Source organism: Pseudorasbora parva, chromosome 9 (assembly GCF_024679245.1).
Source record: "Pseudorasbora parva isolate DD20220531a chromosome 9, ASM2467924v1, whole genome shotgun sequence".
Lineage (NCBI taxonomy): Eukaryota > Metazoa > Chordata > Actinopteri > Cypriniformes > Gobionidae > Pseudorasbora > Pseudorasbora parva.
Window position 1 is genome coordinate 20,388,795 of NC_090180.1, and position 24,007 is coordinate 20,412,801.

At 37.9% G+C, this 24,007-nt stretch overlaps 1 protein-coding gene across 1 annotated transcript; it reads right to left on the reverse strand.

The window, feature by feature from the left end:
* Positions 1-1,790: 1,790 nt before the first annotated feature.
* miga1 (mitoguardin 1) lies at positions 1,791-22,922 on the reverse strand. Its single transcript, XM_067454286.1, has 15 exons — positions 22,760-22,922; positions 17,465-17,633; positions 17,149-17,261; positions 15,968-16,103; positions 13,348-13,484; positions 12,610-12,730; positions 9,911-10,011; positions 8,290-8,399; positions 7,658-7,730; positions 5,179-5,265; positions 4,919-5,017; positions 4,689-4,823; positions 4,545-4,598; positions 2,970-3,086; positions 1,791-2,545 (listed from the first exon to the last, which is right to left on the reverse strand). Exons 1-15 carry the CDS (start codon positions 22,856-22,858, stop codon positions 2,327-2,329), a joined length of 1,770 nt encoding a protein of 589 aa, XP_067310387.1. The 5' UTR covers positions 22,859-22,922; the 3' UTR covers positions 1,791-2,326.
* Positions 22,923-24,007: the final 1,085 nt, after the last annotated feature.

Below are 24,007 nucleotides of genomic sequence, written 5' to 3' on the forward strand. Positions count from 1 at the left end.
TGTCAATGCATTGTCTTTGACTGACTGTAGCGCAATGTATTTAAATATCTAAATGTTGCCCTTTTGGGGTAAGTATGTCAGGGCTGTAACTTTGACTTTACATGCATTCAAGATAATGACTACCGTTTTTCACATTGGACTGTTATTTTTGCCATAACAGCATTGTGTGATATTTACAAATTGAGTCATTGCCATATTGACACTGCTTTAGTCTCTCAGACTTTTCATATGAAACTGTGAACTGTATCAGTGTGTTTAAGTCAGGACGTCTGTAGAAACAGCATATTTTTCCCATCTGACTTAACACTAACTAGACATTTTTTTGTGAATTGTACTGCCAAGTGTTTTGTACTGCATATAGACCCATAAAGCAAATTACCTCTCTCAGATGTTAAGTAGTATTAATGTCCAATTTCTAAATCTGTGCCTGACCTGTTTGTGTGATTTGAGGTCATTGAGGCTGTCAATTTGATTCAAGTTCTTTTGATTTGACTGTTCATTAGTGAGCGGTGCAATGTCTAATTTTGCAGTGTCATCCCTGACCTTGCACCTTAGGTTCTGCAGCAATAACACAGGTAAGAATATCCTAAGAAATCAAAACGATTGAACCTGTGATCTAGTGCAATGCTTTTCACAAATGAAACAGGTCAATATGTGCGCTTTCAATTAAGTATGTCTCTTAAAGTAAATAGATTGGCGTACGCCACAAATGTCGGAATTTAGCTCTGATGGAAGTATGTTTTTGCCCATATGAATTGCATGGCATTGACCTGTAGCTCACAAAAACAATGTTTTTTCTGATGACATCTTTTTACTAGAATTGTTATGCTTTTCTAAATGAACCCAATGTCATTTTTAATTAAAACGAAAAAGAGATTTGATTGCCAATTTATTAGCTTTCTGGTAAGTCTGTTTAGTGTGGTTCTGTTCTACTGTTAATACAATGCATGCAGATGCGAAATGATCCGGAGCTAGTCCTATGAATGCACTCACTGATAACTGACGTATACTGTATGTATGCTCATGTTTCATTGGTTTGCAAGCTTTCTTAATGCCCCTCTGTAGTGCTAATGTTTGTCCCACATTGCTGCCTTCATTCTCACTCACAGTGTTGAAGATGCTGCAGGCGTAGTTCGTAGAATCAGGTCCTAGTTTGTCCGTAAGGAGGAATCCTTTGAGTCTGTGCCTCCGCTGAACGTAGACTGTTCAAGGGCTCCAATTATAAGGTAAAAATATATCATGAGGAATCTGTCATTGCAAAGTCAATGTTTCTGTTAGTTTAGGGTGATGCCAGTTAGTTTATGATTATAGATATGTAGCCATGTTTCTGTATTATTGGTTGAGTAATGGTTCTATGAAATGTTCGAGTACATGCTTTGCCTTTTGTTGACAAGCGTAGGGATTTAATGTACATCAATGCTGTACAGGTGGACCATGACCAGACCAGGAACTTTTGTTTTGTTTTTTCGTTTTAGTTGATATATTTGCCAGACTGGTTTCAGTTAAAGAGTTTCTTTAAACCTAGTCTTTGTCCATTGCTGCATATCTTTTCGTATGCATGCAAGATGTGCTTTCCTTTGAGCAAATTGTTCACAACAGAATTCGTGGGGGTCTAAAAACGAAGAGCAAATCGGAGGCTAGCTGAGAAATTTGGAGCATGCCTTTGAGGTAAAACAAGCTATCATGAACTGTTAAAGCTGTTGAATGTACTTTTGATTTCTGCTGAGAATTGTTGGTCTGAAATGTTGAAGATTGTTGCCATTGTCATCAATAAAATTGTAATCTTTACAAATGGCTCAGATTTTTATTTCTCATGTAGTGGTTTCAGTGTTTCTATATACAATATATCTAGACTGGATTATAACACAAGCTGCCTTAACTCAAGCATATTACAGGATAAAATACTTCAGGTCACAATACATGTACTATTTGTAAGGCTTATAATAGATCATGTAATGACTTCACGTTCACAACATTCATGTGCTTCTCATGGTATCGCTAAGAATGTCTAATTCAGTTCAATATTAATTGCAATAAAGTGACCTACAGGAAGACAAATGAATAACTATCAAAATACTTCCAATAAAGCTTTTTGGACACAAGGACCTTAAAAATTCAGATCATTCATTGCACATTCATTCATTATAAATCAAATTATTACTGGAACACATTAAAGGCATGTAAATTAAACAGCTCCCTTTTCATCAACTGCATGGCACTAATAATGACTTGGAAGACAATAGTCATGATGTGCACTGGACTCGGCAAATGTGGGAGATAAGTTCACGTCCATTAAAATGTGGAGGATGTGACACATGGGTGTAGCTCACTGAACCTGTCCCTCCAGCAAAGGACTGGGTACCAGGTGCAAAGGTGTGACACTACAGCCGTTAAGGTGATGGATCATATCAGAACCCAGGTAAGCCAGAAGCAGCTCAGAGCGACGGTGAAGCAGGTGCAGGATATCTTCAGATAGTGTGTCCAGACTAGAGTAACGCACTTTTTCCAGGTCAAAGATGTCCTTCAAGAAGAACAGCACCTGCTCCTATAGAATAAAATAAACCATTTTGTTCAACAAAGCAGAAGGGTCATTGTTAGGACCATTGCTTTTCACCCTGTATATGCTATCACTGGGATATATCATTAGAAACATGGCGTTAGTTTTCATTGTGCTGACGACACTAAGCTCTATATTTCTTCACGCCCTGACGGAACTTACCAATTCATAAGATTAATGAAATGCATAGGTGATATAAAAATTGGATGAATAGCAATTTCACGCAACTTCAGATAAAACTGAATTTTTAATCATTGGTCAGAAAAGCTCCACAAGTAGTAACCTAGAATACTGTAACACTTGATGACTGCTCTTTCAAGCCCTCGTCAACAGTGAGGAACCTGGGTGTGCTCTTTAATACCAATAGAGTATTAGAGTACTTTAATAGAGAGGTCATCAAATTACACCTCACCTTGAAGAAGCCACAGAAATCGTGCAGGGAATTTTTTGGACCTAGGAACCCCCAGGCCAAGACAGGACTTATGTGTTCACACACTGCATAGAAATGTGCAATGAAGCCATCTTGAACCTGCACACAAAACATTTAATTAAAATACCGCCAAACAAAAACAAAAAAAAGTCGCTGTTTGGATTTAAATAGGCAAATGCTTAAGAGTTTATGAAAAGAAAGTACATTTTATTGCAAGGAATTTTATTTCCATCAAGATGTGCATAAATTTTTGGTCAAGATCTTGATTTGATAATGCACGAGTCCATCACTCTGTCAAGTCTCCTCCAGCACATCCCAAAGACTTTCAATACATTTTAGGAGTGTTACAAGTCTGGACAGGTAAGATGGATGTTTCTGAATGGTTGGTTAACGTAATGTCACTTTGATCTATCTTTATGTACTGGCGGGGTAATCTTAGCACGAATGCTATGTGTTTACATACGTTAGTTCATTGACAGATTGATGTTACACCTAATGCCAAAAAAAACTTTTTTTCTGTTAATGTCAGTGATGCGTAACGTTATCTATGCATTGTAATAACTGTTACAACACAAACATTTTGGACAATAACAGACACCGTTATAAACCATCTACATAATGAAGCTTAGTGTTACCACGTCCATGTTAAGTTTAAAACCAGCAAACACAGTTTGTAATAACACAATTTCCATAACGCGTTGTTCATTATAAAAGTAGGATTATTAATTATATCGAGAACATCACACATAGAAAGCATGCTGTAATTTAACTAACCCTGTACACATCAGCTGCATTGATCGTGAAGCGTAAAAGCGTTTCAAACTACACTCACTTCTTCTGGAGGGGCAGCAGGAACACAAAGAGTTGGTACAGATCTTTATTCAGGAGCAGCTTCTTAGCAAAACCTGCTTCATACTAACCCTCGGTTATAAAGCAGTCTGGTGAACAAATGCTTCGCGGTTTGCTCAGACATAAAAGCATCGACGAAAACAAAAAAATAAAAAATTTGGATTTAGGAACATCAAAATGACTGCTGTGTTCATTATTACACCCAAAAACAGAACACCACAATCACTTAGACGTCATTCGGCTTCATCGTCTCTACTTATACAATGGCGCATATGACGACGACAGCTTGAGCTCGCTCAGGGTGGGTCTGAGGTGAAACGCTGCTGTCAATCAACAGTCCTGGGAGTCGTAATAGATTCTGAAGCATTTGCCTGTTTAAATCAAAACAACCGGGCAGAGGAAGTAAGATCTTACAATTAAAGGAAATGTATGCAAGATTGTGGCCAAAACTGGTATTGCAATCACTTTCAAATTACTGTAGAGTGGCGTATCCCCTCTCCCCTGACTCAAACTTGATTAACATTAACATGATTTCTTAATGTCTAGTGACATATCAGGGCAATTTTATGATTAAGTGAAAAACATTTCTTACATGCAGTTCCTTTAAGATTCAAACTAAATTAATAATACAACATAAAATAAGAAGAGAGAGAGAGAGAGATGGAAGTATGGACACATTTCAAGCTAAAGTGCAGGCCTCAACAATACCTTCATATGTTGTCTCTTCTGCTTCAGAACGGACCAACAACTTGATGCAACAGCCTATGAAGGTAAAATAAAGTCTTATGAAAAATTTTTGTAACTCAAATGTCATTTTGTCAAATGATCAAATGCAAGAAATTCTGTACACACCGTCTCTTTGAAGGAATTGTTGAGCCAACGATTGTTAACCACATTTTGGATTGAGACTGGAGGATTCTCAAGATCCTCAAATGAATCCATGAGGATAAAGTCAAGAACGATGTCATAGAAGTTCAGATGTTTAACCTGAAGAAGAAAAAAACCCAAACTTGTAAAGAAAAAAATTGGACTGAATATACATTTTCAGGTCAGGTCTATCTCTATAGAATGAGATCTCTCACCCCTCTTGCAGAAAGCTCAGTTTCTGTGTTCTCCCAGTGGTCTGTTTGCTCCATGAAGCTGATCATTTCCTCAAACACTTCCTCAAATCTCTTTGGGTTCTGCAAACCACATAACACAGGTCTGTTAGGTTGGGGACTGTTTATATATGTTCATATATGATCATATATGAATATATATATATATATATATATATATATATATACATATATATATACACATACATATATATATATATATAAAAAACAGAAAGGGCACTCACCTTTCTTGCCTTAACAATTATTGAAGACAATATCATCTTTCCTGTGTCAGCCAGAAATGCTCTAGTAACTCTTTCACATAAGATGACCTGAATAAAAGAGGTTAAAAATAAAGATTTGAGAAGTGTCCCCTTGATTGCCCCCTTTATGCCCTCACCCTTGGTGTGTTTCTGCCAAGCCCACACTGAGGCGAGTGCCACAGAATTCAATATGACAGTCAATGTGGTATTATTTCACAAAAGTGTGGACTCGAAGAAAGACTGCAAGGACTTTAGGGTTCCATTTGGAAATGACTGTAGACTTAAGACTCTGCCTCATGCAAGTAAGGTTGGTATCATTGGAATTTTAAAGATTCCGTTTCTGCTTAATCGATTCCAATAAGGTAAAAACAACTTGGATATCATTCACATCCATTTTTTTTGCAAAACACTTCATTGTAGTTGAATACCATTAACAAAAACCAACAGGCTAAAGAACACTTACACATTAAGCTTTTGCCTATGGTTAAAAAATACTATTGCAAAAACAACTAGCCTAACTAATACAAATTTCAAGCATAATTAAAAGACAAGAAAACACTCCAAAAGACCAAATTAGCAATTGCACAAATAAATACAGCTGAACAAAGATACGATTGAAATAAACAGTGTTATAAGAGTTCCAAATTAAATTTAAACACTGCAATTTTATTAATAAATAATACATCACAAATTTAGTTATAAAAGTTGTTCAGTCAAGAACAATTACTTAATTTTCTCTTTGTCTTTTGTTGTTTAAAATGTTTTATAGAGACGACAGCAGGGATATTAGACTGCTGCCACTTTAAGAGCTGCACGAATCCAATACACTGTTACACGTGTTTTCTTTGTTAACTGTTTACGTTCACTTAAGGGTGCACTTTATTAGTAAGTATTTTTAGCGGCATCTAGAGGTGTGGTTGCAAATTGCAACAGTTCACCGCTCACCCCTCCCTTTCAAAGCACATAGAGAAGCTACTGTGGCCGACACAGGACAAAAATGCCATTTGCTACTGTAGAAACATGGCGGCGCAAAATGCCGATTTCACCGCGAGGGGACCCGCAGTATACGTAGATAGAAATGACTCATTCTAAGGTAATAAAGACATAACGGTTTATTACATAAGGTCTTTATACACCACTGAAAAAGAGTTATGTATATTATATTGCATGTCTGTTAATAGATCCTCATAAATACTTGAAGACATAACCTACTGTGTGACAAGAATATTGATATATTTGTCCATTCAAGTGAAAAAGATGGGGAAGAGAACTTGGTATCACGAACTACGCAGTATGATAGGTGGCTTTCTGTGTGAACATCGTTTTGCCGCAACACAGAATACAGCATGCAAGTCTTCTTGCAACTGAATGGTATACAATCACATTAAAAGCACTTTTCTGTGTGTTCGCTTTGGATGTGTGCAGGTCAGAAAACAGTGCATTGGTTTTCTTGCGCTTCAATGGTTTAAAGTCATATTGAAATGCGCACACAGGAATCGATAAGTGAATCTAAATGCACAAGTCTTATCGAATCCAGGGTTCTCGGACATTTGGAACCGGTTCTAAAATGGAACTGATTCTTGATACACAACCCCGAAATGCAAGACTATTAGCATGAACTGAATTTAATACTCAAGGCTGTCAATTTAATACAATGAAGCAAACAAATGCAGTAAACCCCTCGGAATTAAAGGTGCACTATGCAGCTTTCCGTCCACTGGAGGGCGCCTATTCTAAACATAGGCGTAATTTGATGATGCCGAGTGTGAGCGCAGCATCTTGGGACATGTGGTCTTCACCTCACAGCCGGTGGAAAATAGGACTCGGGTAGAAATCATGTTCATGGATGTGGTTATTACGTTACTGTAGTGTAAAGCAGAGCAGGACCGAGTATTGTGGAGCTGAGCACGGCCGCTGGAGCGATTGTTATCCAAGCACGCGGCTCGCGAGTACCAGGACGGGAGACAGTTGCCAGGCGCTCGCACTTCCGCTTTTTCCGGTCAGGTAAAGCAGCTCTGTTTATCATATCAGATACATTTAAGTGTGTTTAAAATTGTGTTATGACGTTCCTCTGTGCGTTCGCTCGGTGCTGCTGTGACATGTTCAAACTGCTAAGAGAAAAGCGCTTCTGAAGAATAAAACCGAGGGTAACGCAGATATGACGCGATTGACAGGCGACTCGCTCAAACACTATGCTGAAACATCCCGGTCCTTAGGGGTAGCAATTACAAACATTAACATTACAATATAGAATTAAACATTGCAACATAACAATAAAGACTAGCAGTATATAGTCTTCCAGTCTGATATCAAAACACAAAACATCTAATTATATTTATTAATTTAAATTTTTGAATATAACCACTACCTAATAACATTAAACTAGGTAATCCAGAAAATAATGGACTAAAGCCCACAAAGTTAAATTTTGCATTCAGGACATGAAAAAGGAATCCTTTACCTGACACGCCTGCCGTATACAGTGAAGTTTCGCCAGGAAGTCAGTGTCTCCAAGGCATTCAAGCATTTCTGTTCTGATTTTAAAAGAAGATTAACAATGAAAAACGCAGTCTGCATGAAACAAGCAATGTTTTCAGAAATAATTGCAAACTAATGCAGATTTTTAACAGTTCAGACTTCTGATTGGACGAGCCACATTCAAATAACCAATACACACGTATCTGTGAACAGGATTGAACTTTGTTAAAACGTCTATGTCGACAATATTATCTACAGCTAGTCTAATATAGTCTACTATATGAAATAAATAATTGATTATTGTGCTTATCATAATTACATTTATACTTCCGTTAAAGCAATCTTTTGTATAAAGTGGTATATAAATTAACTAAGTGCAGAGCTCTTGCAAACTTATCTCTATGATCAGATGCTTTCCTAACAGCTGTATTCTCACCGATTTTGTAATTGATAGGAAAGCGTGCAGCACATATTTACATATTAATGTAATCGCCACTCTCAGCAGCATGTGTGGCATAGGGATGTTCATTAACAGTATACTGCTTCAAGAATACTTTTCTAACTTTTTACCCATGAGCGAAGAACTCTGCCATGGCCTTGACACACTTGACTCACCGTAGCACTCGACAGGAGATCTTGCCCTCCTCAGCCATCTGCAGGGCGTCCTCATAGAAGGGGTGATATGAGAGTGCATGGGCACTCCTCAACTCTCTGTGCTCAGATAACTGCAATAGATTGCAAGATTTAAGATGTTTTTTGCATAATTCTTTCAAAATTATATCGTAATATATTTTATTTCTTATATTTCTTCAAACCAGAGTGTTGACTAGGATATGCACCAGGACTCATTTTATAATGTTTAAATGGACATTTTGTAACCAAAATGTCTTAAAAAACCCCAGAAGATAAAAGACAGTCTATATAAGCAATTCACTTTAAAAAAGCTCACTTAAATGGATAGGTCACTCAAACTATTTAATTATCTGCTGGAAGCGAGTTATTTTAGTGTATAAAGTTTTAAATATGGATATTTTTCTTACAAAAATCCATCGCTTTGCTTTAGAAAGGCTTTATTAAACCCTCTGGAGCCATATGGAAAACTTATATAACAAGAATATCATATACACTTAGTCTTGAAGGTGAGTAAATCATGAGGTAATTTTCATTTTTGGGTGAACTATCCCTTAAATTTATAAATCAAACAGTAAAAAACCCATACTGAATGCTGCTGAAAAATAGGTCATATACATGGGCAGTGTAACAAAATATATAAAGGTATTTCTTTCTTTTCTTTTCTTTTCTTTTCTTTTCTTTTTTACAAAAGTCACTGTTTGGATTTAAATATGGAAATGCTTAAGAGATTGGATCATTATTGCAATGAATATTATGTTTTTAGTATGTTATAGGCTTGGCAACAGTTCTTCTCTTGCATTGTTAAGATTTTGATGATAAAAAATAAATAAATAAATAAATAAATAAATACATACATACATACATACATACATACATACATACATGCATATCAATGCACCTGAAAAGCCTTTCACTGAATTTAAGGATCTGAACACAGAGAAGCCGATTCATGTGTGAAAATGATTCTTCATGCATTCTTTCACAATTTGAGCCTAATGAATCTTGACATTGTCATCCAGGAATACGGCCATGATGTGTCTTCCAACAAAGAAATGAAAAGCTACACACTCCAATTAGGGCCAATCAGCAATAGGCAATCACTTCTAGATGCCAAAAATATAACATGCTAGAAACATAATACTCATAGACTTAAGCATTTGCCTATTTAAAATCCAAACAAGTAGGATTTTATTCTCATTCTTCCCTAGTGTTCCCACAGTGTTTCACAGGGTGATCAATGGATGGGGAAAAGGGGGGCAGATTTAAATGACCTAGGATTATTACCCTTAAATCCTCTTGCAGTACCATGGTCAAGGTGGGGTAGCAGATGGTAAAACCAAGGATTACTAAGATATATTTAGTATGATACATGAGGAATACCATGATACAGGTCCAATACCATTATACTTTTTTATTTTTTGTAGACCACACATGATGGGATGTTGATGGCAAACATGATCTGAAGCCTGCGAGTGCCAAACAGCCCAAAAAAGAACATTTATGTTGAATCCTATAACAAATGAAGGTCTGTAAGATGTTAGGAAGGTTCAAACTGTCCAGCATGCGCCACATGAGCTGAGCGGCACAAAGACTTTCCTCTCACCTCTGCGGCAGACACGAAGGAATCTGTTGAGGCGATGCTGATTGAATCTTTGAGACAGGTGTCCTCAAAGTCCTCCCGCACGGAGAGATCCATGTGCTTGTCTGCCAGAGGAAATAAGGGAAGATTAGAATGAAGTGTGCCCTTATCTCACATGGGTGAGCAAACTGGCCTAATTCCAAAACAGCAAACAGCATAAACAAGAAAGTCACATGGAGAGATTCAATGGAATTGAAGGACAAACGTGCCAATGGGTTTACATGTGGAAGGGTGTGAACTGAGCCAATAATGCCTTAAGCTTGGGAGTGTGTAAGAGGTAGACCTGTAAACAGCTGTAAGGCAACTTTGGACCTTGACCAGCTTCTTTATTTAGATACCGAACATGAGATGAGCCTCAGTAATATGCAGCAGCACAAAGCAGAACATACAAATTTGCACATCTACTGTGTCCAGTTTTACACTAAGGGTGTTCAACACTTGTAGTTCAGATCTCTTGGTTCTTTTGGACCCAAAAATAATTTATGCATTTAGTCCTGGTTCACTTAGTGGTCGATTCACAGTCAAAACAGCACCAATAATTCCTCCGTCACACATACAAATGAAGATTTACAGCATGAAGACACGGTTCTGATGCCTGTAATGAACTGTCATGGGCAATTTCCCAACTATAATGAGAAAAAAAATAGGTTTGCTTGAGCATTCTGTCCTTTTTAGGGTTGCATCTTGTGACATCACATCCTGTTTTTGGTCAGTTTAGATCTCTTTGGTGCAGCTTGACTGAAATATGAACGCAACACAGACCTTTTGGAAGTGCTTGTTTGGTTTGGATGGCTTTCTTATTCAAATTAACTGCACAGACCAATTGTTTTTATGTAAAAAACAGTGATGTCATCGTCCAGCTCAGTACAGTCAAATCAATAATATTGCAGAATATTAAATGTTCCCAACTAAGCAAGCCAAAAGGTTTTGACTTTGAATGTGGTATGGTTGTTGGTACCAGAGGGGCTGTCAGAAACTGTTGATCTACTGGGATTCTCACACACAACCATCTCTAGGGTTTACAGAGATGGACCGGAAAAGAGAAGATATCCAGCGAGCGGCAGTTGTGTCTACAATGCCTTGCTGATGCCAAAGGTCAGAGGAGAATGGCCAGACTGGTTCAGCTGATAGAAAGGCAACAGTAATTCAAACACCTGTTAAAATCGAGGTCTAAAAAAGAGCATCACTGAATGCACAATTGAACCATGAAACAGATGGGCTACAAGTAGCAGAAGACACCCTGGTGCCACTCTTGTCAGTTAAGAACTGAAATCTGAGGCTACAATTCACACAGGCTCACCAAAATTAATTGGAAAATCATGTTGCCTGATGGTTGGGTCAGAATTTGGGATAAACAATATGAAAAGCATGGATGCATCGTGCCTAGTATCAGCGGTTCAGGCTGTTGCTGGTGTGGGATATTTTATTGGCACAGTTTGGTCCCCTTAGTAACAATTGAGCATTATTTAAACACCACAGCCTTCCAGAGTATTGTTGCTAACGCGTGCACCTCTTTATGACCACAGCGTACTCATCTTCTGATGGCTACTTCCAACAGGATAACATGCAAGTCACAAAGCTCAAATCATCTTAAAGGTCCCGTTCTTCGCGCGTTTTCGAAGCTTTGATTATGTTTACAGTGTGCAATATAACATGAGTTCATGTTTCACGTGTAAAAAAACTTTACTTATGTGTACACCGCTGTTTTCTCTGTCCTAAAAACGACCTGATGATTTCCTTGTTCTGGGAAGTCCCTCCTTCAGAAATACGTAACGAGTTCTGATTGGGCCAGCGCTTCCCGTGTTGTGATTGGACAGCAGCTTAGCACACTTTGCCCAGAAAGTTCCCGTCTGTTACCATAACGGGGAGATGCAAGCTCAATGCGCACTCTTCTCTACGTGGGAGAGCAACAAGACCACGCCCCCTATTTTGCGTGTACTTGTGGGCGGAGGGTTAGTCAACAAACGGTTCTAGTGACGTCATTCCTGAAGGAAGTGCAGGGGTGTAGTCCAAACCGGCCGTTCGCTGTAGACTTTGAAAGGGAACTTCTGTTAAATAAAATATCTCGCTTGGCATTGAACTTTGAGCTTTATCCTTTTACAGGTATTATTTATGCTCTAACAGCAACATTGCACACTAACTTAAGTTTGAAAGATGGAAAGAACGGGACCTTTAAACTGGTTTCTAGAACATGACAATAAGTCGACAATGAGTCACCAGATCTCCATCCAATAGAGCAGCTTTGGGATGTGGAGGAATGGGAGATTCACATCATAGATGTGCAGCCGACAAATCTCCAGCAACTGCGTGATGCAATCATGTCAATATGGGAAATTTTTTTCCCCCAGCACCTTCTTGTATATATGCCACAAAGAATTAAGGCAGTTGTGCAAGCAAAAGAGAGTCCAACCTGGAACACGCAAGTGGCCAGTGAGTATATGAATCCATTTAAAAAAAACAAATAAAAAACACATTTTGACTAAATTAGAAAACAGAAGACACACTGCTTATGCAATGGATCAGTTGCCACCCACCATTTTTTAGAGTACAGTAATGGTTAACAGAGCCAAGCCCAGCAATACATTTTACACAAGACTATTAATTCACATTCAGACACAGTTACCTATTGACTTTACATGATTTGTCTTTAGTTTAACACCCACCGTTACTAGGTTGTGTTGAAGGGTCTGTCATTCCCAGCGCTCCCTCAAACTCCTCCTGGAGCCGATAGGCTCTCTGAAGCAGAGACTCCAGCTTTCGGATGAAATCTGCACTGATAATGTCCTGATACAGAGTATAATATTAGCATATTATGTTTTATGAACATAGAGCTTCAGCTTAAGAAACATGACTAAGTAAACTGCACATTAACAGTGTTTTTTACATTATTAGAGTTTTTAATTAAGCATTATTGTCAAAGATAACCTAAATGCAAAACTAGGGGAAATGAGTGTGGACCATTACATTTCCAATATCAATAAATTGCAAAAATGCCTAGTATTGGCTGAAAAACAAATATGGCACCAATATCCAGCTTATCTTTAATGTAAGAGCATTTATAACTTGAATGTGCGAGGCTTCCTTTGGAATCCACTTCCAGTTATTTTAGCTGTACAGAAACAAGATTATGCTGCTCAATATAGTAAATTTGTATTTGTATTTGAATTTGTATTGTATTAGTGTCATTATTATCGTAATCGTGCACGTTAGTTTGTAGGGCAAATACCGGTAGTTATACCATTTACTGAACTTTTTAATTATTTCTGGTATCTAGTTATTTACCTAAAGCAGCTAATGAATCAGCTGTTTCACACAATCACAGAAAATAGATTACGTCCGCATGGCAAAATAAGGTGGCTCATGCATCCCTACTGAGGACCACAGTGGTTGGTAAGCAATACCTCCAAGCTTTCTTCTGCGATGGCATCTCCAGCTCCGAGCTTCACAGACGCACAGCTCTCCTCATCTTCCGCTTGCCTGCTGCGGAACGTTAGTGCCTCCTCCCAGCGCCGCAGGGCTTCCTCGAACAACTCCATTCCTGTGGGAGAACAAAAATACATCTATTCAACCTGTCTGTTCATCTGCAAAAACTCCCACATCAGATTTAGAATGACAGATAAGATTCTGAACATAAATGATTACACTTTTATTTTAAGATCAACAGTAGCTGTATGTAATAATACAGCTTAATAAAATAGCCAATAGAGACAGAGCGACACGTGTCATAGGCAACAAGACGTGAAGCTTCGGTAAAAAGAATGGGTAAATTTTGGGATCCTGACAGTCAATATGCGTGCATTTTACATTTTTACATTTATGCATTTAGCAGACGCTTTTATCCAAAGCGACTTACAACTCAGGAGTACAGGTAGCGATCCATCAAGAAGAGGCAAAGAAACGCCGAAAATGCCATAAATACCAAGATTTGTATAATACTCAGAGTAGCAAAAAACAGAAAAAGGGAAGAAGAAAAGAGAAATAGGGTTTAAAAGAAAAACGTTGGATGGCTTGCGTCCCTGCGAGGATGGTTTGTTGCTGCAGATATATTTACTGTACATACTGCAAAATAAATTATATAGTCAAATTTCAAAGTGAAATATAGTAGAGATAGACACTTTATGTCGCATTCACAATATATACCATCATACAGCCCTAGGTAGGTGTGCTCTGCATATCTTTTTTGGTTCATTTCTCCTTTTTGGTCAGATGCGAGTAAAAACATGAACACAATGGAGAGCTGGTTTATACATTTTTTTGTTTTAAGTTTTTAATTCTAATTGAAAGCGACAGTTTTTTTATGCCTAGTACTGAAAAGCTGCTTTTTTGCATTATGTTGCATAAATTGGCATATACATTTACCTAAAAGATTATTAGGAACACCATACTAATGCTGTGTTTGACCCCCTTTCGCCTTCAGAACTGCCTTAATTCTATGTGGCATTGATTCAACAAGGTGCTGAAAGCATTCTTTAGAAATGTTGGCCCATATTGATAGGATAGCATCTTGCAGTTGATGGAGATTTGTGGGATGCTCATCCAGGGCACGAAGCTCCCGTTCCACCACATCCCAAAGATGCTCTATTGGGTTGAGATCTGGTGACTGTGGGGGCCATTTTAGTACAGTGAACTCATTGTCATGTTCAAGAAACCAATTTTAAATGGTTCAAGCTTTGTGACATGGTGCATTATCCTGCTGGAAGTAGCCATCAGAGGATGAGTACATGGTGGTCATAAAGGAATGGACATGGTCAGAAATAATGCTCAGGTAGGCTGTGGCATTTAAATGATGACCAGTTGGCACTAAGGCACCTAAAGTGTGCCAATAAAACATCACCCACACCATTACACACCCACCACCAGCCTGCACAGTGGTAACAAGGCATGATGGATCCATGTTCTCATTCTGTTTACGCCAAATTCTGACTCTACCTTCTGAACCTCTCAACAAAAATCGAGACTTATCAGACCAGGCAACATTGTTCCAGTCTTCAACTGTCAAATTTTGGTGAGCTTGTGCAAACTTTAGCCTCTTTTTCCTATTTGTAGTGGAGATGAGTGGTACTTGGTGGGGTCTTCTGCTTTTGTAGCCCATCCGCCTCAAGGTTGTGCGTGTTGTGGCTTCACAAATGCTTTGCTGCATAACCACTCGTTACAACAGAAGTATTTCAGTCAAAGTTGCTCTTCTATCAGCTTAAATCAGTCGGCCCATTCTCCTCTGACCTCTAGCATCAACAAGGCATTTTTGCCCTCAGGACTGCCGCATACTGCCCAGTAACTGAGCAGATTGTGAAATATTCAGACCAGCCCGTCTGGCACCAACAACCATGTCATGCTCAAAATTGCTTAAATCACCTTTCTTTCCCATTATGACATTCAGTTTGGAGTTCAGGAGATAGTCTTGACCAGGACCACACCCCTAAATGCATTGAAGCCACTGCAATGTGATTGGTTAATTAGATAATTGCATTAATGAGAAATTGAACAGGTGTTCCTAATAATCCTTTAGGTGAGTGTACATAATGATATGAGTGCCGAATTGCAGAGCTGGTGCAAACATCTCTACATCCCTATTTAAAGGTGGATTCTGAAATCCACTGCCGCTTCAGTATACTTGTATATATCCTAATTAAATTCATAATCAAAACTTTAAATAATATTTATCTACCTATATTTTTATAATGACTCTTTCCAGTTTATATTTTTCTTAATCAAATCATACTTAATCAATAGAACTGATTGTTTGTTCATCCTTTATGTTTTCTAAAGTTTGTATTTGCTCATTTAGCACGGCTCCCAGAGATGAAATATGCATTTGTCTTTCATTTCTATTATATTTTATTCCTTTTATATTTCCTTTAAGATGAATATTGATTGTACTACTGTCCGTTGAGAAGGTGTACAATTCTGAACTTTTCTTCCCCCGGAGTGGAGAATTAGAAAGAACTCTGGCGTGAGAATTTTGGAGCTTTTATGAGACTGAGGGGAGAAGATGCATCAATTCAGCTGTCTGCTGGTTCTTACCCATCAGGTAGAGATTCTCTGGAGTGGCAACGGGGATACTGAGCAGATTACAGACGTCACCGTCATCTCCTGCTCCTTCCCAGCAGCTGGAGCCATTAGCACAGGTGGAGCTACTGGAAGAGTGCCTGCTCCTCACCTGAAAGATGATGTGACATTTGAACATCTCAATGGTGAAAACATGGCAAAAGGTACACATTTGACAAGACTACTTTGTCAATGCAGGGCTCCAGATTAACATTTCATAGCAGTAGCACTGGTATCACTAAATTGTACAGATAGTGGAACAAGCACCTGATTTGGTAGCACATGGGGAGATTTTAAAACAGTGTTAATTTAATAAAAAATAAACTATTGTTTTGCATTAGTATGTGCAGTTCAATATTACATGTTGAACTGCACATTACATGTGCAATAATATTACATGTTTGTTTATTGTAAATTTGTCAGTAAAGATCTGAGCTTGAATTAAGAACAGTAATGTGCAAAAAAACACATTTAACTCTTGTTTAATGATTTTTTTTTTTTTTTTTACTAAACTGACCGACAGCTTCAGTGATTATAAATGGAGTGGTCTTTACTTGTTTTCTGTGTAATAAAGTTTTAGTTTTTCAAAGCTTCAAAGCTTTATTCAAAAAAAAAAAAAAAGTTTTTGTTTTTCATTAGACTTTGTGACTTCCTACTTTTTTCCCCATATATTAGGAAGTGGAAATTGCCATGTCAATAAGTCATCATCTGCCACCATCTGCCGGTTATAGTGATTATTTCATGTCTTTAAAAAAATCAAAAAACATATATATAATAGTATTTGATTGCCACAAAGTTTTACAAATCTTCACATTAAAAATAAGTTATTTTTAAACGTTCTGGAAATAGTGTGAGGCACTTAAAATCCATTGAAGATGATTGAATTTCACTATCAAAAGGAAATCCATTGTGAATGTTGGTTGACTGAAAAGCCTCCTATAACTTGTTCGTTCATGACACAACGTCTCTCCAGGTTCTCGTCAGCACTGTTTGAGCTGATATGGTTTATAACAGCGAATTTTGCGCTGAATTTGAATGCTTCTCACTAGATCTTGATGCAATGTTTGTTAATTCTACTCAGGTCTGAAACCCTGCAATGGCCTTTTTGGTCCATATTATACCACCATCCAAAAATGACAATAAAATATGTTGCTTACGGAGGCAAGGTTTTGCAGGGAGCCTGAAAGCCTGCCGTACAGGCCGCCACTGAAAACCACATTACATGAGTAGCATTCCTTTGAGTTCAAAGGCAGATTTTGACAGTCAGCATCTGAAATAAAGAGAGACCAGCCACTATACAATTACATAATGTCTTATTGGTACGTTTCATGTTTCTTGTAATAGTCTCTTATGCTTACCAAGGCTGTATTTATTCATTTAGAGTAATATTGTGAAATATTATACACATTTTAAATAGATGTTAACCAACATTCTATTAACCAACATTCCATGTCGCTTGGAGGTGATTTTTACCTTTTTTCGGGGGGACAGTGGTGAGAAACTCAAATGTTTCCTGCTCAATGGGCGAACTGGCTTTTTTCTTGCCCTTCCTCCTCCTGAAGCGCCTTGCAAGGAAAATGAGGGACACTGCGCCGAAGGCAGTGGCAGCAAAGAGCTTTTTGGTGCCGGTGCTCAGACTCACCTGCTCAGAGAGGAAATGGAGAGGCATAAGGCAACGTATAACTTTGGATCAAGAGCTCAACTCAAGGCACACAGAGATCAGAGTGACAAAAGCAGACGGGGAGAGGGTGAGATAGTCAGACAGGGTGAGAGCAAGGATTACATGACTGGACATGATTGGCTGGCATTTGGCTGGCCATGTGTTGATTGGCCTGAGGGATCTGATCTACCGAGCAAGTTTAAGCTAATCACAGGCACATACAGTGAGGAAAAAAAGTATTTGAACACCCTGCTATTTTGCAAGTTATCCCACTAAGAAATCATGGAGGGGTCTGAAATTGTCATCGTAGGTGCATGTCCATTGTGAGAGAATCTAAAATAAAGAAAAATCCAGAAATCACAATGTATGATTTTTTAAAACTATTTATGTGTATGATACAGCTGCAAAAAAGTATTTGAACACCTGAGAAAATCAATGTTAATATTTGGTACAGTAGTCTTTGTTTGCAATTACAGAGGTCAAACGGTTCCTGTAGTTTTCACCAGGTTTGCAGGAGGGATTTTGGCCCACTCGTCCACACAGATCTTCTCTAGATCAGTCAGGTTTCTGGCCTGTCGCTGAGAAACACAGAGTTTTAGCTCCCTCCAAAGATTCTCTATTGGTGTGGCAAGGGGGGCGTGGTTCAGCGAGGTCTGCAGCGGGAGAGAGAGCCGCGGGACGAGCGGTAAGTGAGTGGGTTGGACGCAGATTAATAACACCTGTCTCTTGTTCCAGTAATGAGCGCGGAGACGGGATAAAACACCAGCGGAACCAGAGACCAGGGAGAGAGAGAGTTCGGACGGTTGATGCCAAACCCCCACAGAGACTGAGTTACCGGAAGCCGGAAGTGCCGACCCGGAAGTGATCGTGTGTTTATGTGAATCCACACCGCAGTGTGTGTTATTGAAAGTTTTGAGTTAATAAACAAGCATCAACCATCTAGCCGACCCCCGTGTCCTCTTCCTTCCTCATACTATCGAACTTTGCTACAATTGGGTTTAGGTCTTTAGACTGGCTAGGCCACGCCAGAACCTTGCTTCTTACAGAGCCACTCCTTGGTGATCCTGGCTGTATGCTTCGGGTCATCGTGATGTTAGAAGACCCAGCCTCGACCCATCTTCAATGCTCTAATTGAGGGAAGGTTGTTCCCCAAAACAAAAAGGTTGTTCCTCGCAATACAGGTCATCCTCTCCTTAATACAGTGCAGTCGCCCTGTCCCATGTGCAGAAAAACACACACCCAAATCATGATCCTACCACCCCCATGCGGCAGTGGCTCAGTGGTTCATGTAGGTTGTCTACAAACCAGATCAATCCCCGGTTCCACTTGACCAAGTGTCGAAGTGTCCATGAGCAAGACACCTAACCCCAACTGCTCCCGACGAGCTGGTTGGCGCCTTACATGGCTGACATCGCCGTCGGTGTATGAATGGGTGAATGTGAGGCAAAAATGTAAAGCGCTTTGGATAAAAGCGCTATATAAATGCAGTCCAGTCCATTTACCATGCTTCACAGTAGGGATGGTGTTCTTGGGATGGTACTCATCATTCTTCTTCCTCCAAGCACATTTAGTGGAATTATGACCAAAAAGTTCTATTTTGGTCTCATCTGACCACATGACTCCCATGTCTCCTCTGGATCATCCAAATGGTCATTGGCAAACTTAAGATGGGCCTGGACATGTGTTGGTTTAAGCAGGGGAACCTTCCGTGCCATGCATGATTTCAAACCATGACGTCTTAGTGTATTACCAACAGTAACCTTGGAAACGGTGGTCCCAGCTCTTTTCAGGTCATTGACCAGCTCCTCCCGTGTAGTTCTGGGCTGATTTCTCACCTTTCTTAGGATCATTGAGACCCCACAAGGTGAGATCTTGCATGGAGCCCCAGTCCAAGAGAGATTGACAGTCATGTTTAGCTTCATCCATTTTCTAATGATTGCTCCAACAGCAATCATTAGAAAACGATAATGCTTGCTCTTGCTCAAATGAAAATGATTGTTCTTTATGCAGCTAACAACCTCAAACAGGTGCATCTTTTTAGGATAATAAATGAAGTGGAGGTGGACATTTTAAAGGTAGACTAACAGGTATTTGAGGGTCAGAATTCTAGCTGATAGATAGGTGTTTAAATACTTATTTGCAGCTGTATCATACAAATAAATAGTAAAAAAAATCATATATTGTGATTTCTGGATTTTTTTTTAGATTATGTCTCTCACAGTGGACATGAACCTACTATGGCAATTTCAGACCCCTCCATGATTTCTAAGGGGGGAAACTTGCAAAATAGCAAGGCGTTCAAATACGTATTTTCCTCACTGTATTACTATTGAATAGGGTCTGTGTGTGAATGACCTAACCATTGCTAAAGAGCAAAATTCCTCAATTCATGGCTTCCATTAGAAAACCAACAGGAATGTTCAAAAGTATATAACGCATGTAACAGGACCTATTATTAGCACATTAGCATATATGAAGCAAAGCTACACATTACTCCCAGAGCTTTACCTACTTTGTCACCAAAAAAAATTAAACCTCCCATACAATGAAACCATATAGTGACCAGGCAATCAAGTTCCATAAAAGTTCCACATACGTTTTCTGAAGGAATAAGCCTGATCACTCCAGGTTTGAATATGTGAAGCTATTGAATATTAAAAGCTATGGCAGAGGTTTAACCTAAATCTTTTTCTGTTTTTCATACAAAGCTATCATACAGCTTCAGAAGACAGTGCCAATTTTATGTGTTTTTTTGTCTGTTTTAGAGCTTGACAGCTTATCCACCGCCGTGAGCTCATTACATGCAACTCACGTATCCCAAGACTGAAGATCAAAGAGGCTCAGTTGTGAAATCCAGAACATAGTAAACATGACTAATTTAATGTTTCGCTTTCTAAAAAGGAGATCGAAATCATGACAAGGTGGTGAAAAACCAAGTATTAAAGCATATAAATTAAGCGGTGCATTTTCCCATGCATTACTAAAAAAACTAACTATTTAATCAACAATATAGTAAAAACAGTAATATTGTGAAATATTATTAGCATTTAAACTATTGTTTACTATTTATATAAATAAAAAATGCAATTTATTCCTGTGATGCAAAGCTGAATTTTCAGCATCATTACTTTAGTCTTTATAGTCACACAATCCAGCAGAAATCATTCTAATATGATTATTTTTTTTAATGTTTATTATTAAAAATGTTAAAAAACGTTTTTGCTGACTAACATTTTTGTGGAAACAATGATACTATTCACAAATTTGTAGTAAGAGTAAAAAAAGAAGAGTACTTAAGTCATTCAAAGATTAAATATTATTGATTAAACTGATCAAAAGTGACAGAAGACATTTAATGTTACAAAATATTTTTATTTAATAAATGCTTTAACACATTAAATACATGCATTTGATAAAAAAATGCTGTTCATTTAACTCTCCTCATCAAAGAATCCTGAAAAAGTTATCACCATTTCCACACACACACACACACACACACACACACACACACACACACACACACACACACACACACACACACACACACACACACACACACACACACACACACACACACACACACACACACACACACACACACACACACACACACACACACACACACACACACACACACACACACACACACAAAAGGAATAAGCAAAATCTGCTTTTAACAAATAAAATGTATTATTTAACATATAAAATTATAAATTATATTATTATTATCAACATATAATATTTATTAGTAAATTTATATCAAATCATCCTATTAAAATGATTTCTGAAGGATCATGTGACACTGAAGAGAAGACTAGGCTAATGTTTTTTTTTAAATTCAGCTTTGCACCACAAGAATAAATTATTTTTTAATTTAAAAAAGTTTATTTTAATTTCTAATAATATTCTGCAATAGGAGTTTTTTTTTTAAATGTATTTTTGGTTAAATAAATACAGAATTGGTGAGCATAAGATATTTACACACACACACACACACACACACAGACACACACAGACACTTCGTGTTTTCATGTTTTATGGGGACATTCCATAGGCGTAATGGATTTCATACTGTACAAACTGTACATCCTATCCCCTTACACTGCCCCTGCCCCTAAACCTACCCATCACAGGAAACATTCTGCATTTTTACTTTCTCAAAAAAATCCTTCTGTGTGATTTATAAGATGTTTTCCTCATGGGGACCTAAAAATGTCCCCACAAGGACAAGGATTTCGGATATTGCCATCATTTTGTCCCCATAACGTAGGGATTACCAGGCCACACACACACACACACACACACACACACACACACACACACACACACACACACACTTTCCTTAATATAAAATAAGCCCTATATAAAAAGTGGTAACACTTTATAATAATTTTCAATAACGGTTACATTATAGCTAAAGTGTGTGCTTGCTGCATCACGGAATAGCAAAAAGTAATGTTTTTATACAAGTTTCCCCAAACATTCCTCTTATCACAGTCAGGGCAAACAGACTTTTGCCACAAATACAATGTTGAACAAAGCAGACAGTATCCAGTGCTATACACTGTTTTGGGGAAGCAACCTACATCGCAGTCCCTTGAGGATTGATAGATCCCCTATCGCAAATTCCGTACTTCCCACTTCTGAAGTTGTGATTGCGAGCTCATCGCATTAAAATTTTGACTTGAGTTTTTAAGAATTTATAAATAAGACTTGAGAATTTAATAACTAGGAAAATAGTATTTATGATAATTACAATATCTCGTGAAGGCTGCCTTACAGTCCTTGTACATCACATATCTTCACAGTAATTGCAAACCACAAGCCACCAATGAGCCAGTCAATTCCACATTGACATAATCATGTCCTACCCCTTTTATTGTTTGTGTGTTTGTAAAAAAAATATTTTAAAAAAATATATTAAATAAATTAATAATCGTAAGAATGAGTAGATTGTAAAACCATTGCCAAAAATACAATCTACGATCAGCTTACTTCACAATTTGTATAAGAAACACAGCCCAGGTTGACAACCCTGTCTTTAAAACCAATTTTCATATGATAAAGCACAAGTCAATAAGCTTATTGACCACTGTTGGTCAGATTACCTGTGGAAGAGAGTAATAAACTGACAGTGGCAGGTCCACAAAGTGCAAAGCTGCCAACTTCATGGACATGCCTGAGCTTCTGAACGCGTCCTCTGTCATGATGCCATAATCCCCTTTAGAACGAATCTCACCCACTGCTCATTCTCCACTTCACCAATACAACCTAGAAAAAGAAAAACACATCACTTTTATTATATTTAAATTAGCATATATCAATGAAAATGAGAAATGACCACCTGACCTGGCCTGCCAAAACACACAAACATATCTGTTGTCTGGTTCACTATCTTTGTGGGGACTCTCCATAGACGTAATGTTTTTTATACTGTACAAACTGTATATTCCCTCCCCATACACTAGCCATATCCCAAAACCTAACTTACCCATTACACATTTTTACATTTTAGAAAGAAAAAAAAACATATTCTGTATGATATAGCTTGTTTCCTCATTGGACCATGGGGAGCTATATTTTCTCCATGATGTCCCCACCGAGATAGAAAATTATACACACGCATAATTATTTGCTGAGTTTTAAAATATTATTCTATATCGATCGATCATGTTAAAAAAAATCTAACGTTACGTAACAGCCCAACACATTCAATTTTGCTAATTGAGAATCAAGGACACACGCTTGCCTTATGCAATAACTTACATACTTTAAAACCAACTAATAGAGGATTCCGGTCATGTTAACGCAAAGCGTGATTCAGTGTTTGTTAAAATGACCGTAAAAAAATATGACCTTAATAAAACATTACCCACATTTAGAAATGTAAGTTATATATTTCGCTCGTCATGGTTAACTCTGTGATATACAAACTAATAACAATAAGCAACATCATACATTCTAACAGTAATACCACTGAATGTGGGCTATACTCTTAGGACAACCACTCTATAAACATAAGGTAATGCTTACATTTTTATGCCTTATACCGGGGAAACACAATCTGTCCTCTATCTATAACTGCGCGTGTCGCGTGGAGACGAACAGACGCCGCTAGAACTCACTTCCGGTGCCACTGCCAGTTTTCAAAATAAAGCTTTTTTTTAGGGTGCTTGCAAAAAGCTTAGAGAGAATTGTGAAAGCAGTGTTAAAAATACACAAATAAACTAAATATCTAACTAAATAAACAGACCAATTTGATGAAAATAATAATAAATAAATAAATAAATAAATAATAATAATAAAAATAATAAAATAACATTGTATCGAAACTAATAAATTGATACATTGGATTA